Genomic DNA, 11488 nt, shown 5'->3' with positions numbered 1-11488 from the left:
CTGGATGTTGTGCTGAGCAGTGAGATGGCTCAGTGCTTGACCTCAGCTTCAGCTTGAAAAGGACACACTAAAACCCCCATGGAGGAGCCTCAGACGTACCATTGAGCCAGTGGCAATTTTTGAGCCCAGAAAAAGTGGGTTTGGTCCAAGAGAGACATGATTGTCCACAGCTGTCCCATGGCTGTTGCTTTCACAGATCCTCATATTTGTGTGTTATAAACACGGCGTATTTCATCAAAATCTTGATGACATGAAGTTGTCAAATTCTTTCCCACCAGCAGGACGTCACAAGAGTCTAAATTTAGCTGTGTCTCCGAAGGGGAAGTGGTGTGAATAGCACAGTAAGTCAGCTGGGTGGTGGAGCAATGCTCAACTCAGCGTGTCAGTGGACACGTCTGGTGGAATTTGGTTCCACTTTCGACCAGCACAGCCCCTCTGATCCCTCCCTGTGCCCTATTACGGCAGTCCCAGCTCACTGGCATCACACCGCGGTCGGAAATCTCTCAACCCAGTTTCCAACATCCTCTTTGAGGCTGGGCCTCCCTTCGTGTTCAAACCCCGCGCCCTTTCCCGCTGGGATCGCTTCTGTTTTTACAAGGAACAAAAAATGGGGAAGCACATCATGTGTGTGTCAGGCTCTTTGCTCACAGAGAGCAGTGAAGGAGGAGTATGTAAGAGTCTGTCCTCCCCCAGCAGCTGGAGTGGGACAGCTCTGGGCTCGGGGAAATCACCTCAGACCCCGCTGGGCTTGGTAAGTTGGGCTTTTTGTGCCTTGCTTTTTCCCTTATGCTTTGGCCCAGAGGGCAGGAGCCACTTATTTCATTTGAAACAGAGCAGTTTTGTTAAAATTACCCTATTTCAGCTCTACATGAGCATTTTCAAAGCAATAAACCAAAATTTATTAGCAGGGAAGGAGCTGGGTACCTCGAGGTCTTACAGACCAGGGTAAGGACCTGGTTACACATCCTATGAGGAACACAGCATTCCAAATTCCAGTGACCTTCAGCAAGATTTAAATTGCCAAGTATTCTCCTCTTTTTGGAAAGTGGTTTCCTAAGTGCCTGAAGTGCTTCAGAATGTGTTGTCCAGCTTTTTGCATATGTAAATGATACAGTAGATAACCAGTGATGCTGATGTAGCCAAGTGTGCTGCCTTTGCTGTCTGCTTTGGCCTCAAAATTCCAGGGTTCCCTTCAGCTCCAGGGAGGGACTCGTGCCAGTCTAGCTAAAACAACCCCCCCAAAAGAAAAAAACACCATTTCAGACCATGAGCACACTATGGGGGTGTGAATGTACTTGAATTATGCAGAGATTCAAAAGATATTTGAAGGATAGAATGATTTTCTTGTGTTCATCTTTCCCATCCCTCCACAAGGGGAGTGGTGATGATCTTCTCCTTGGTGAGTTCAGATCTGACTTTAAAAGTGAAGGTTCCCATTGATTTTAACAGTAAGTGAATTGAAAAGGAATGATAAGGAATCATTAAATGTAGATTATTTTGAGACACTTTTCACTACTTATCACTTCACTGTCGGGGAAGACAAATTAACTGTGTCTTTTAAATTCATCACTAAGAGGGACTCTACACACCTCTGTCCAGCAGCTCTGTGAGCTGCATTTTGGGTGCATTTTTATTATACTTGCAGACCTCTCAGCATCTTTTGAAGCTCCTTGGTACATCACAGGAGGGCTCAAGTCAGAAACAACCTCCAAATCTGAATTTGCTCTTTATATCCTTCCTGTGTCACTTCTTTAGCTCTTAGAAATTGTTGTCTTTCAATGGAAAACATTGATTTGCAACTGATGATGGTGACACAGAGAAGTAAGATGAATTTGCTGATTTTTGCAGCTTGTAAGTACTAAGTGTCTCAAGTAGCCATGATGCAGGAGAGACCTGGAAACAGAATGGATGTCACAGATGAAAAGCTGTTTAATGCCTTCCCTTTATCTTCAGAATGATTTTTGTGGGCATGGTAAAGAAGTGAAAAGAGGAAAAGCATGTTTGCTAAAAATAAATACTCTCGAGAAAAAAATAAAGAGAAAAATCACAATATTTATTAAATATGTTGTTATTATTATTGTTATTCTCTGCCTGTCTTTCAGTCCCAGGGCTCCATGGAACTCTGGTGATCAGGCTGTTACTCCCACTTGTCCTCATGTTGGCAGAAGGCATCTTAATGAGGCTCATCTATAAAGAAAGCTGTCATCAAGATAAGCCTCAGAAATCCCCTGCATCCCAAAAGGCTAAAGAGGGAATCTGGAGACAGAAACTTGTAGACATCCCAAAAATCAAAGGCTTTGCTGATGGATGTGAGAAGCGGGATGAGATCTCTGCTCGAAGCAGCAAAACAGACCCCGGGAGCAGCCCTGGCTGGGGATCCAGAGAAAGGGAACCTGCAAAAGATCAGGAAATGCAGGTTAAAGGACCTGTATCCCCAGCTTTACACATCCCCAGGAGAGGCCAAAGCCTATACCAGCTGGATTTGTACAGATCCTGGCCATGCAATAGCATTTACCAGAACTACCCCGACCTGCAGATCGGGGGGGACCATGTGGGGGAACACACGTGTGACTCGGGCTGTGTCCTGGACCACGTCTGTGATGAACTTCCTGATGGCCCTGTCCTGCTGTCCATAGATATTCCCCTGGGCCAGTCCCCTCCCTGTGAGCATCCTGAAAAGCCCAGTGTGACATCCCTGTCTGGGCATGAAGCTGAAGCTGAAGCTGCAGAGAGGAGCATTGTGCTCTCTGAGGAGCCTCTTTCCAACTCCACGCTCAACAAGTACATGGAAACCAAGGTGGCAGAGCTCTACAAGCAGTTTTTTGAAGAAAGCCTGGCCAGGTGTGGCTCTGTAACAAACCTCCTGACTTGCAGCTGGCTGAGGAACAGCCTGGAGCAGATAAGCTTCCAGATCTCTCAGGAGCAGAACATAGAAGCCTCCAAGGCCAGAGGAGCCCTCCTGCACTCGCTGGCTTTGTTGAGTGGGCGAAACGCTCCCAACAGGAACAGCTCAGAGTTCAGCACCCCAAACCTGCAGATCTCCAACCCAGCGGGGGTGAAACGGAGCTGCAGGGTGCAGTTCCCATCCTGACTGAGCTGGGCTGAAGGGATGGATGGCATTAGGGTACGAATATTTCACTCCAGGGATGAGCTTGGGAAGTGGGAACATTTACACACTACACTTTTTCAAATCAGTGTTTAAAGGCTTAAACCGTAGGGGAAGTAAAAGGCACTGGTTTCTTTTTTCTAATACAGAATTTGAAATTAATTTCTCTCTAAAATACTAGTTAATCATGTTTTCATAGAATCATAAATTCATCAAGGTTGGAAACAACCACTAAGATCAAGTCCAACCATCAACCCAGCACCTCCACCATGGTCACCATGTCCTCAAGTGCCTCATCAACATATAAAACTGTTTAATTTTTGGCAAAATCAGCAAGCAAAAATGACTGCAGCATTCCTGAAACAGTAGTGCAAGGTTCCTGCATCTTTGGAAATTTAAATGCAGATTTTGATATGGAAATCCTGTTACTTTCAAACCCGTTTTCTTCCCTTTCTCTTACTTCTCAGTAAGCATGGAAATGAATCATTGTGTCACCATTGTAAAATGAGAAATGAATTGGACTGTTACCTGCCCTGCAGAAGTTTTTTTCTAGTAAAGAACGTTTTTTCTTGTTGTGTTTTGGGTTTTTTCGCCTGTGGTTTTGTTTGTTTGTTTTAATCCAGCATCTTTATTTGTTGGGAGTTTCTTAAAATCATCTCTGAGCTGAAAGAAAATACCAATAGGCTTGAAAGAACGTTGAGAAGATCTGAATTCACAAGGGATTCACCTTGAAGCTCCTAATTCAAATAATATAACTTATTAATTAGTGGCATTTACTGTAATAGAAGCTGTGTGATGGGGCTTAGAGTTAAAATTGGGCCTGTTTTGGTCTGTACAGGGATGGGAATTTGCAGAATAAAGGAATATGGACCCTTAATAATTAATTTCCCTCAGCTGCCTTCTCAAATCTCATTCCTGCTCTTGCTCTCATCTTGAAACCCTAACTTCCAGTTTTTCATGTTATTTTTTAAACAGCCTTCACCCTGAGGCAGACTTTGCCATGGTATCACTGTGGTAGGGTGGGCATTTTCAGATGGAGGAAAGAAAAGAGGGATGGCTGGAGTTTGGGTGGCAGGATTGAGAAGAAGCTGCTCCTGAGGGAAAAGTAAGAACTTCTCTCTCGTGAGTAAAATGACAGGCAAAGACAATTCCCACTGAGAAAATAATTCCATAAAATCAGACTCATACACATCCAAGACCTAACTGATCATTGCCTGATCAACAATTCCCATTTTCTACTAACTCTAATACTATATCTAGTCCTTGTTTTCCAAGAGGATGACAAGGAAAAGGATGACTTGCTTCACTATGGCTTGCCCTAATTCCACATGTGCCTCATGAATGCCCTTCTCAGCATTCCAAATCAAGTCAGGAGTCCTTAGAAAGAGGCCAGATGACTTCATTAAACTCCAGAGCAGTCCAGGGTGGGCAGAACTCCTAAGTTTTCCTTGAGAGAGAGAATAAATTAACTGAGGGTGAGAACATTCCGAAGGGCACCAGTAACCCAAGGGTTTGCAGCTCACTGGAGAAAAAAGTGCTCCCTGGCATTTGAACTGCCTTTGGTTCCCCCTGGGATCTGTTTATGGTTCAAACCAAAGTCTGGAAAGACATTAATTGCACAAGGTTCTTCCTCAGGAAATGAGAAAGTCAGAGGTTAATCCTGAGGCCCACCCAGGCCATGGTTGTTTTCTGTCCTTCCCGGGGCTGAGAAATGTGTTGGAGAAGCCCCACTTTGCTCTGCTGGTTCCCTCAGAGCCAGCCCTTGGTGTTCAAGTCAACAGATCATCATCAGCTGTTTCACTGGGAGAATCCCTGATGGATCTGCTGCTCCATTGCTGTGGCAGAGATGGAGCAGCAGAGAAGAACATGGACATCAAAAATGAGTGTTTGGCACAACCTGAGGTTACTGGGAAGCTCTGTCCATCCCATCCCTTCTCAGGGTCGGGTTCAGAGCTTGTTTTTTTAATTAGTTTTGTCAAATATGTGGACAATTTTAGCTGGAATGAAAAGAAAACAACACAACAGCAGCGTTTTGAGGAAAATTAAGTAATTTATGTGGCTGCTCAGCACAATGATCCGTGTTTTCACAGCGCAGTGAAGGTGTAGATAAATGCACTTGGTTAATGTAAAGCACCACAGACTGTATTTTTGTACTGATTTTATGTAGTTTTGTCCATGGGAAAATATCATCCATGTGCTCTTTCCACCCAACATTTGTGACTCTGGTTTAATCCAAAATTTAACTTCTCCAAATTAACTTCTCACAGAAAGAAAGATATCTGAGATGTCACTGCAGAGTACATTTTAGGAGCAAAATCTGGTCATTTCAGGAAAGATGAGACTAATTCATTTATTACTCACTCAAATACTATTTTTATTTACATTTTATTTTAATTGACATGTTGCAATCCATTATATGCCTTGGATTTATTTATATTTGAAAGATGCTGAGCCCCATTCTGAGTTTAACTCTGGTAAAACTCCATCAGCTGCACCAGAGCTGTGCCTGTTTTCACTAGCAGGAAAAATGCCTCAGTGAACTAAAACTCCTTAGAGAAAATCCCTGAAAAGGTGCTTTTCCAGCCCTCTGAAGGGCAGCAGCTGGATTTCATTCCAAAGGAAAGCAGGGCCATATTTTACAGGCCAGATTCTGCCTGGTGCTGATTTTTATCCATGTGCCAGAAAATCTGATATTGAAAGGGAAATGCTGGCAGGGAATTTTTACCTTTATATCCAGTTCTCATTCTGTGTTCCCACAGAGGAATATTCACCAGGTGCTGTGACACAGACCTTGGAATAAGCTGGACTCTTGAGTTAAATCTCTCCAGTTAACTGAGTCCTGTAGTCAGGATATTGTTCCCAGCCTGCTCCAGGTTGTGGGATTTAAGCCCCTATAGGAGGTGACTTCATCTGCCTGGAGCATAATTGGGATTTTTACACTCCAGATCAAGATTAACAATTTTTCTGAGATTTATTGAATAGTCAAATGGTGATATCTAGTGGTGGTTTCCTTTAGTACCTTTCAGGTCAGGATTTCCAGAGCTTTACAACCATTTTGCAACTGAATCTCAAAATCCACCTTTTTTTTTTGAAGGAAGGATTAATTCCCACAAAAAGGATGCCAGGTTTGCAGAACAACAGTTTCCATCAGCTGATGTTCTTCTATTCTGCAGGTTAAAATCTAGAAGGACTCAAAACCTGGAAGACCAAACCCTTCCCTTTGGGACTATAAAAAATGGAATATCAGATAATCAGAAAAATCTCAAACACTAAATACCTGCATTTTTCATTCATTTCTCTTTTAAATAGGAAAATGCCATTTGCTTGTCAACTTGGCATGAAACTAAGTGTGAGTGGCTTATTTTTTCACCCAAAATTTAAAATACTGAGCTGCTTTTAATGGGCTGAAATCTACTTTTTAGCAGCGTTCCTTCTCTCTCTCCTCAAGTTTATACATGACATTGCAATACTGATTTTTTCCTCTCTGTTTTGCTCCTGCTTTACATAAAGGTTTCCAAAATTCAGCTGTTTGATTGTAATTAACCTAATTTTCTTCCTCTTTAGGAGAAGACCCTCACAATTTAATCCCTTCCTGCTTTTCCTTTGCCTTAATTTATTTGTGGTAACTCTGTCAATCTGCTGGGAATATAAATCACTTGTGAGGGGCAGTGGTTGCTTGGTAAATGAGTGCCCAGGTGGCAACAAACCCTCCCACTCCCACATGTGACATCCTGGCTGCCTCCTATGAATCCTAAGAGGGCCAAACCCCTTCCTTCTTCCCTCCTGTTCCACATAGGGGTTGTGGATATTCCCTTTCACTTGAGGGAAGGCAAAAAGTCTGGAGGAATATTTGATGCTGTGGAGCAAACTGGAGCAAATTTGTCTCTGGAGCTGAATTACTGGAGCTTGCACAGAATGTGTTAGGAATCCTGTGTAAGTATGTCCATCAGGGCTTTATTTTCCTTGGGATGCTTGTTGGGGGCTCTCTTTAGGGAAAACATTTGTAGCTGTTGTTGCAATATTTAAATTGCAATTCCTTGGAAACAATCTGGCATCTCACCAACTTTTCCTGGGGCTTTTTTTGGCTGATGTTTAAGTGCTCAGAGAAGGTGAGCAAAGGGTTGAGCTTCCCTTGGGGAAGGGTGACTGCAGGGGGCCTGAGGAACTGGGACTTTAAAACCAGCTCCAGAAGACTGAGACTTGCAGGGGGTTCCCGTGTCTCACCACTGCTGCTCCTCCCCCAGGGGAAGTGCTAACAGCATCTTTCCTAAACACAGCCCTAGTTGTGTGACATGGAAATGTGGGCTCTGGACTCTGTGGAACTCTCAGTGGGAATGTTAATTCTGCAGGCTCAAAGATCTGGGGGGGTCACCTGGAGAAGAGAAGGCTCCAGGGACACCTGAGAGCCCCTTCCAGGGCCTAAAGGGGCTCCAGGAGAGCTGAGGAGGGACTTTGGGACAGGACAAAGGGTAATGGCTTCCCACTGCCAGAGGGAGGGTTAGATGGGATACAGGGAAGGAATTCTTGGCTGTGAGGGTGGTGAGACCCCAGCACAGATTGCCCAGAGAAGCTGTGGCTGCCCCATCCCTGGAAGTGTTTCCCTGCCTCTCATCCCTGTGTTGGAGCACCAAGGCTTTGCTTGCCTGGGCTCTGACTGACTATTTAGGGATCCTTGATCTTCCTCAAAAAATTTCTAATTTTGTGCAATAATTCAGTTTCTTAATCTGCTGTGTTGCTATTTTTTGTTCTCATTCCCATCTGTGATCACACACTTCTACTTTCCAGTGCCAAATTTGTGAGGCACACGAACCATTTATTCACTTGCTCTGCCTGTTGCTCAACTGTGTAAAGTTGGTGTTTCAATAATTAATGACTAATTTGAGAGGTAACAAAAGTTAACAAAGAAGAGCGAGAGAGAATCCAGACTCTCATTTTTGCTTTGTGTACATAAACTGTATTAGTGCTTTGTTTCAAATGAATGAATCTGTGAATGTAACGGAACAGGGAACAGGTCTGCAAAGCAATTTCCTGAAAATCTCAGCTTGATATTTTAAATTAACAAATTTTGTTCCTCTTTTCTGTTAGTCGAATCATAAAAAAACCCCCCAAACTTTCTTGGAATAGAAAGTGAAAACGTTCCTGTCGCACATGCAACGTTGGTGCAAACTGGGCTGTAAAATATTCCGTGTGGACACTTGTGCTGGTGGTGCTTGGAATGGAAACGGGCAGAGCTCCCTTTCCTTTGCTGCCCAGGCACTGCTCCAGCCCAGCCATTAAACATCAGGGACAGGTCACTGCTCACAGGCAAAGCCATGGCACTGAAAGGGCTTTGGGGCAGATTTATTGAATATCCTTATATAACAAATACACCCCAGGAAGTGGCCACCTGCTCATGTTTATTCCACAAGGAGAAACCAAAGCCTGCATCCAGCAGGACTTCAAGGAAAGCACAGACATCCAGAGGGGCGTGTGTGGGGCCAGAGTGGGTGTCCAGAGAGCAGCTCATAAGTGGAGACTGATCTCCACACTGAGCTGAAATCCATGGATTAAATATCCATGGTATCACTGGAAGGAGGCGTGAAGTGCTTGCTCCTCTGAGGAGGGAGTGTGTGCAAAGAGAAAGCCTTATTCTTTTGATTTATTCTCATTGATGTTGCATTTACTCAGGGTAATTTCGTTCAAATTCTCACTAAACCCAGATTTTTGAGAGAAGTCGCTGGTGTTACATTAAACCCCCATCCTGCCTGGGCTCTGGGGGGTTCACCCCCCCTCACTGCAGCACAGAGTTACTTCTCGGTGTCTTCATGGCCTGTGAGGTGCTGAGAAAACCCCCTGTTGCAGCTTTGGATTTTCAGGGTTTTTCCATTGCTGCTGCCCAGAATGGCTGTGGTTGTGATCCTGCCCAGAAAGGGAAGTGGGCTGAGGGGCGTGGAGGCTTTTCGGGTAAACTGGAAAAAAGGTTTACTTCTAAAATAGGGAAAAAAAAATATGGTAACACTGAAACATCATCTGGGTGCTCCCAAACATCATCTGGTGGATCTCTAAACTAATTAATAGAGTTCAGCAAGGCCCACTGAATGGTTTCCCAGGGAAAGCCAGGAGCTTCCACAGGGATAATCCACAGTGTTACCTGTGGGGCTGCCTGTGGTCAGGAATGAGTGTTCCCTGGGGGAAAAAGATGCAGAAATGTAACATTTTTATTGCAGCAGCCTGAATTTTGGTCACTGATCCCATATTACCCAATACTCTGTTCTCCTTTCAGTCTTCCTCATTCTACCAGGTGCCTGTCAGTACAGATGTGGAATCAGAACCCTAAAATGTGGCAAAGAGCATTACATTAGGGAAAAAATGAAAGCCTGTCCATAAACACTGGATCAAATGGTGCTCACATGAAAAAGTGGTTCAATAATGTCAATAACCATTACAAGAGGAACAACATTTGTGTTTTGTTATCACAGAACTTTTGGAAAAGATTTTGTCCTTGGCTTTTGGTTTATTCATAGCTAATGTGTGTAATGGACAGGGGCAAAAATAAGGATTTAAGGGAATCAACAAGGTTATTTGGATAGAACTTCAGGGTAAAATGATGCAAAAGGGAAAAAATGAGCATATTTTAATATTATCCTCTCTGCTGACCTTCCTCAGGTACTGTTCCAACTCTGTTGTTTTTTCTGGTTCCATTATCAAACAAATATTGATTCTACACACAAAACCATTTTCCAGAGCCCTGTCGAGCTCCCCTCTGTGGGTTTTTTTCCCCTCCAAGATCCAAAGGTTTAATTTTTGGCTTAAGGTAAATGTAGGTGAATATTCATTTTCTTGCCTTTTTTCCCAAACAAAAAAAATAAATGATTGTTTGGGGGTGGAGGGGAGTGGGAGGTTCTCAGAACTTTTTCCATGCCACCAAATAGAACAAGTCCTCAAACTCTTAAATTTAGCACCAAATATTTCAGCAGAAAGAGGAAATATGATGGCTTGGGATGTGAGCCCAGGCTCAGAGCTTTGGCTGCTCTTCGCTCTGGCTGAGTAATGTCTTAATTACTTCTTAATTACTGTTAAGAGCACTGTGTTCTCACTCCTTTAGAGTAACGAGTGATCCCTTCTGAGATACTGGGAAGAGATTCTTTCCTGTGAGGGTGGGGAGACCCTGGCACAGGTTGCCCAGAGAAGCTGTGGCTGCCCCATCCCTGGAAGTGTCCAAGGCCAGGTTGGACAGGGCTTGGAGCAACCTGGGCTAGTGGAAGGTGTCCCTGCCCATGGCAGGGGTGGGACTGGATGGGCTTTAAGGTCCCTTCCCACCCAAACCATTCTGTGATTCTGTGAATTCAAATGAACCACGATAAAGTAGAAAGAGGTCACTCCTGGAGGGTATCCCTGTCTTCCAAAATTTATCCTCCTCTTACTTCACAACTGGCATCAGGAACAGGGAGCTCCTGTGCTGCTGAGGCCCAGGAGCTGTGTCGGGGTGATGCTGGGCTGTGACTCCCACATGGAATTGGGTCACCAGCCTGTCTCTGGCAGCTCAATTTTGGTGTCATTTGGGTGGCTGAAGGGAACAAATAGGCCATCGATCCGTCTGGACACAGCCCCGGGCCCCTGTTTTAATTGCCTGTATTCTCTGCACTAAATTTATCCCTCTTGAAACATCATCAACCTAAAAGGAGCTTCACAGCAGAGGAATCTGACCCCATATGTTGGGTTTTTTTTCCTCTGTGTTATTAAAATCTATTAAACGCTGTTGCAAATAATTTTATTTTTCCATCTCTCCAACTATTCTAAGCAGCTCAGTTTTTGATGCCATTTTCAAGTGGTGAAGAGAGATGAAGAGAACTTTTCTTGTAAATCCCTCTTATAGGAAGAAGCTTTAAGCAATCTTTGAATCTTATTGGTCTCACACAGGTGACTTCCACCTGCATGGGTGACCTCCATCCCTGCAACTCTGTGTTTAGCACAACAAACTGGGTGGATTGCATGATTTACTGATGAAAACTGATTATCAGAAATGTTGCTGCTGTGTTTCCTCTGCAGAAATCCAGGGAGGCCCACGGTGAGATGGAGCTGTTTCTGGATGGGGCTTTTTTATGGGACCCATTCTGTCAGGTCTGGCTGCTCTGACAGTGAAGATTAATTTTGTTCCCCTCCAAGAAGGGTTTTTGAGAGACTGGGAGCCAAAAATGCCCAGAGTTAGGACTAACATGCCCCTTGTGCTGTTGGTCTGAGGGTTCACGAGGCTTTCCTTCAAGGAAGCATCTGCAGGAGGAGCCTCTATTTGGCCATGTCATTCCAAAGGGTGCGAATCTGAGTGGGATCTCCCAGCTGGAAGCTGATGGACCAGGGAAGGGAGTCTGGGAGGTGGAGCATTTGCTCCTCCCTTTGCAGCCA

At 44.3% G+C, this 11488-nt stretch overlaps 1 protein-coding gene across 2 annotated transcripts; it reads left to right on the top strand.

Moving 5' to 3' along the window:
- Nucleotides 1-547: 547 nt before the first annotated feature.
- Nucleotides 548-3695, top strand: LOC127470731 (TLR adapter interacting with SLC15A4 on the lysosome-like). Of its 2 annotated transcripts, none has more exons than XM_051786557.1 (2): nt 548-751; nt 2109-3695. In XM_051786557.1, exon 2 carries the CDS (start codon nt 2156-2158, stop codon nt 3089-3091), a length of 936 nt encoding a protein of 311 aa, XP_051642517.1. In that variant the 5' UTR covers nt 548-751; nt 2109-2155; the 3' UTR covers nt 3092-3695. The 2 variants fall into 2 exon arrangements, with proteins under 2 accessions (XP_051642517.1, XP_051642508.1); XM_051786548.1 differs by having other exon boundaries at nt 2103-3695.
- Nucleotides 3696-11488: the final 7793 nt, after the last annotated feature.

Source organism: Manacus candei, unplaced genomic scaffold (genome assembly GCF_025592945.1).
Source record: "Manacus candei isolate 608988 ecotype Guabito, Panama unplaced genomic scaffold, ASM2559294v1 h1tg000003l, whole genome shotgun sequence".
Lineage (NCBI taxonomy): Eukaryota > Metazoa > Chordata > Aves > Passeriformes > Pipridae > Manacus > Manacus candei.
The sequence above is the reverse complement of the archived record's forward strand: the minus strand, read 5'-3'. Positions and strand labels throughout refer to the sequence as shown.

Excerpts from the sequence above, each read along its gene's own strand:
- LOC127470731 (XM_051786557.1), top strand. The coding sequence starts at position 2,156 with ATGTTGGCAGAAGGCATCTTAATGAGGCTCATCTATAAAGAAAGCTGT.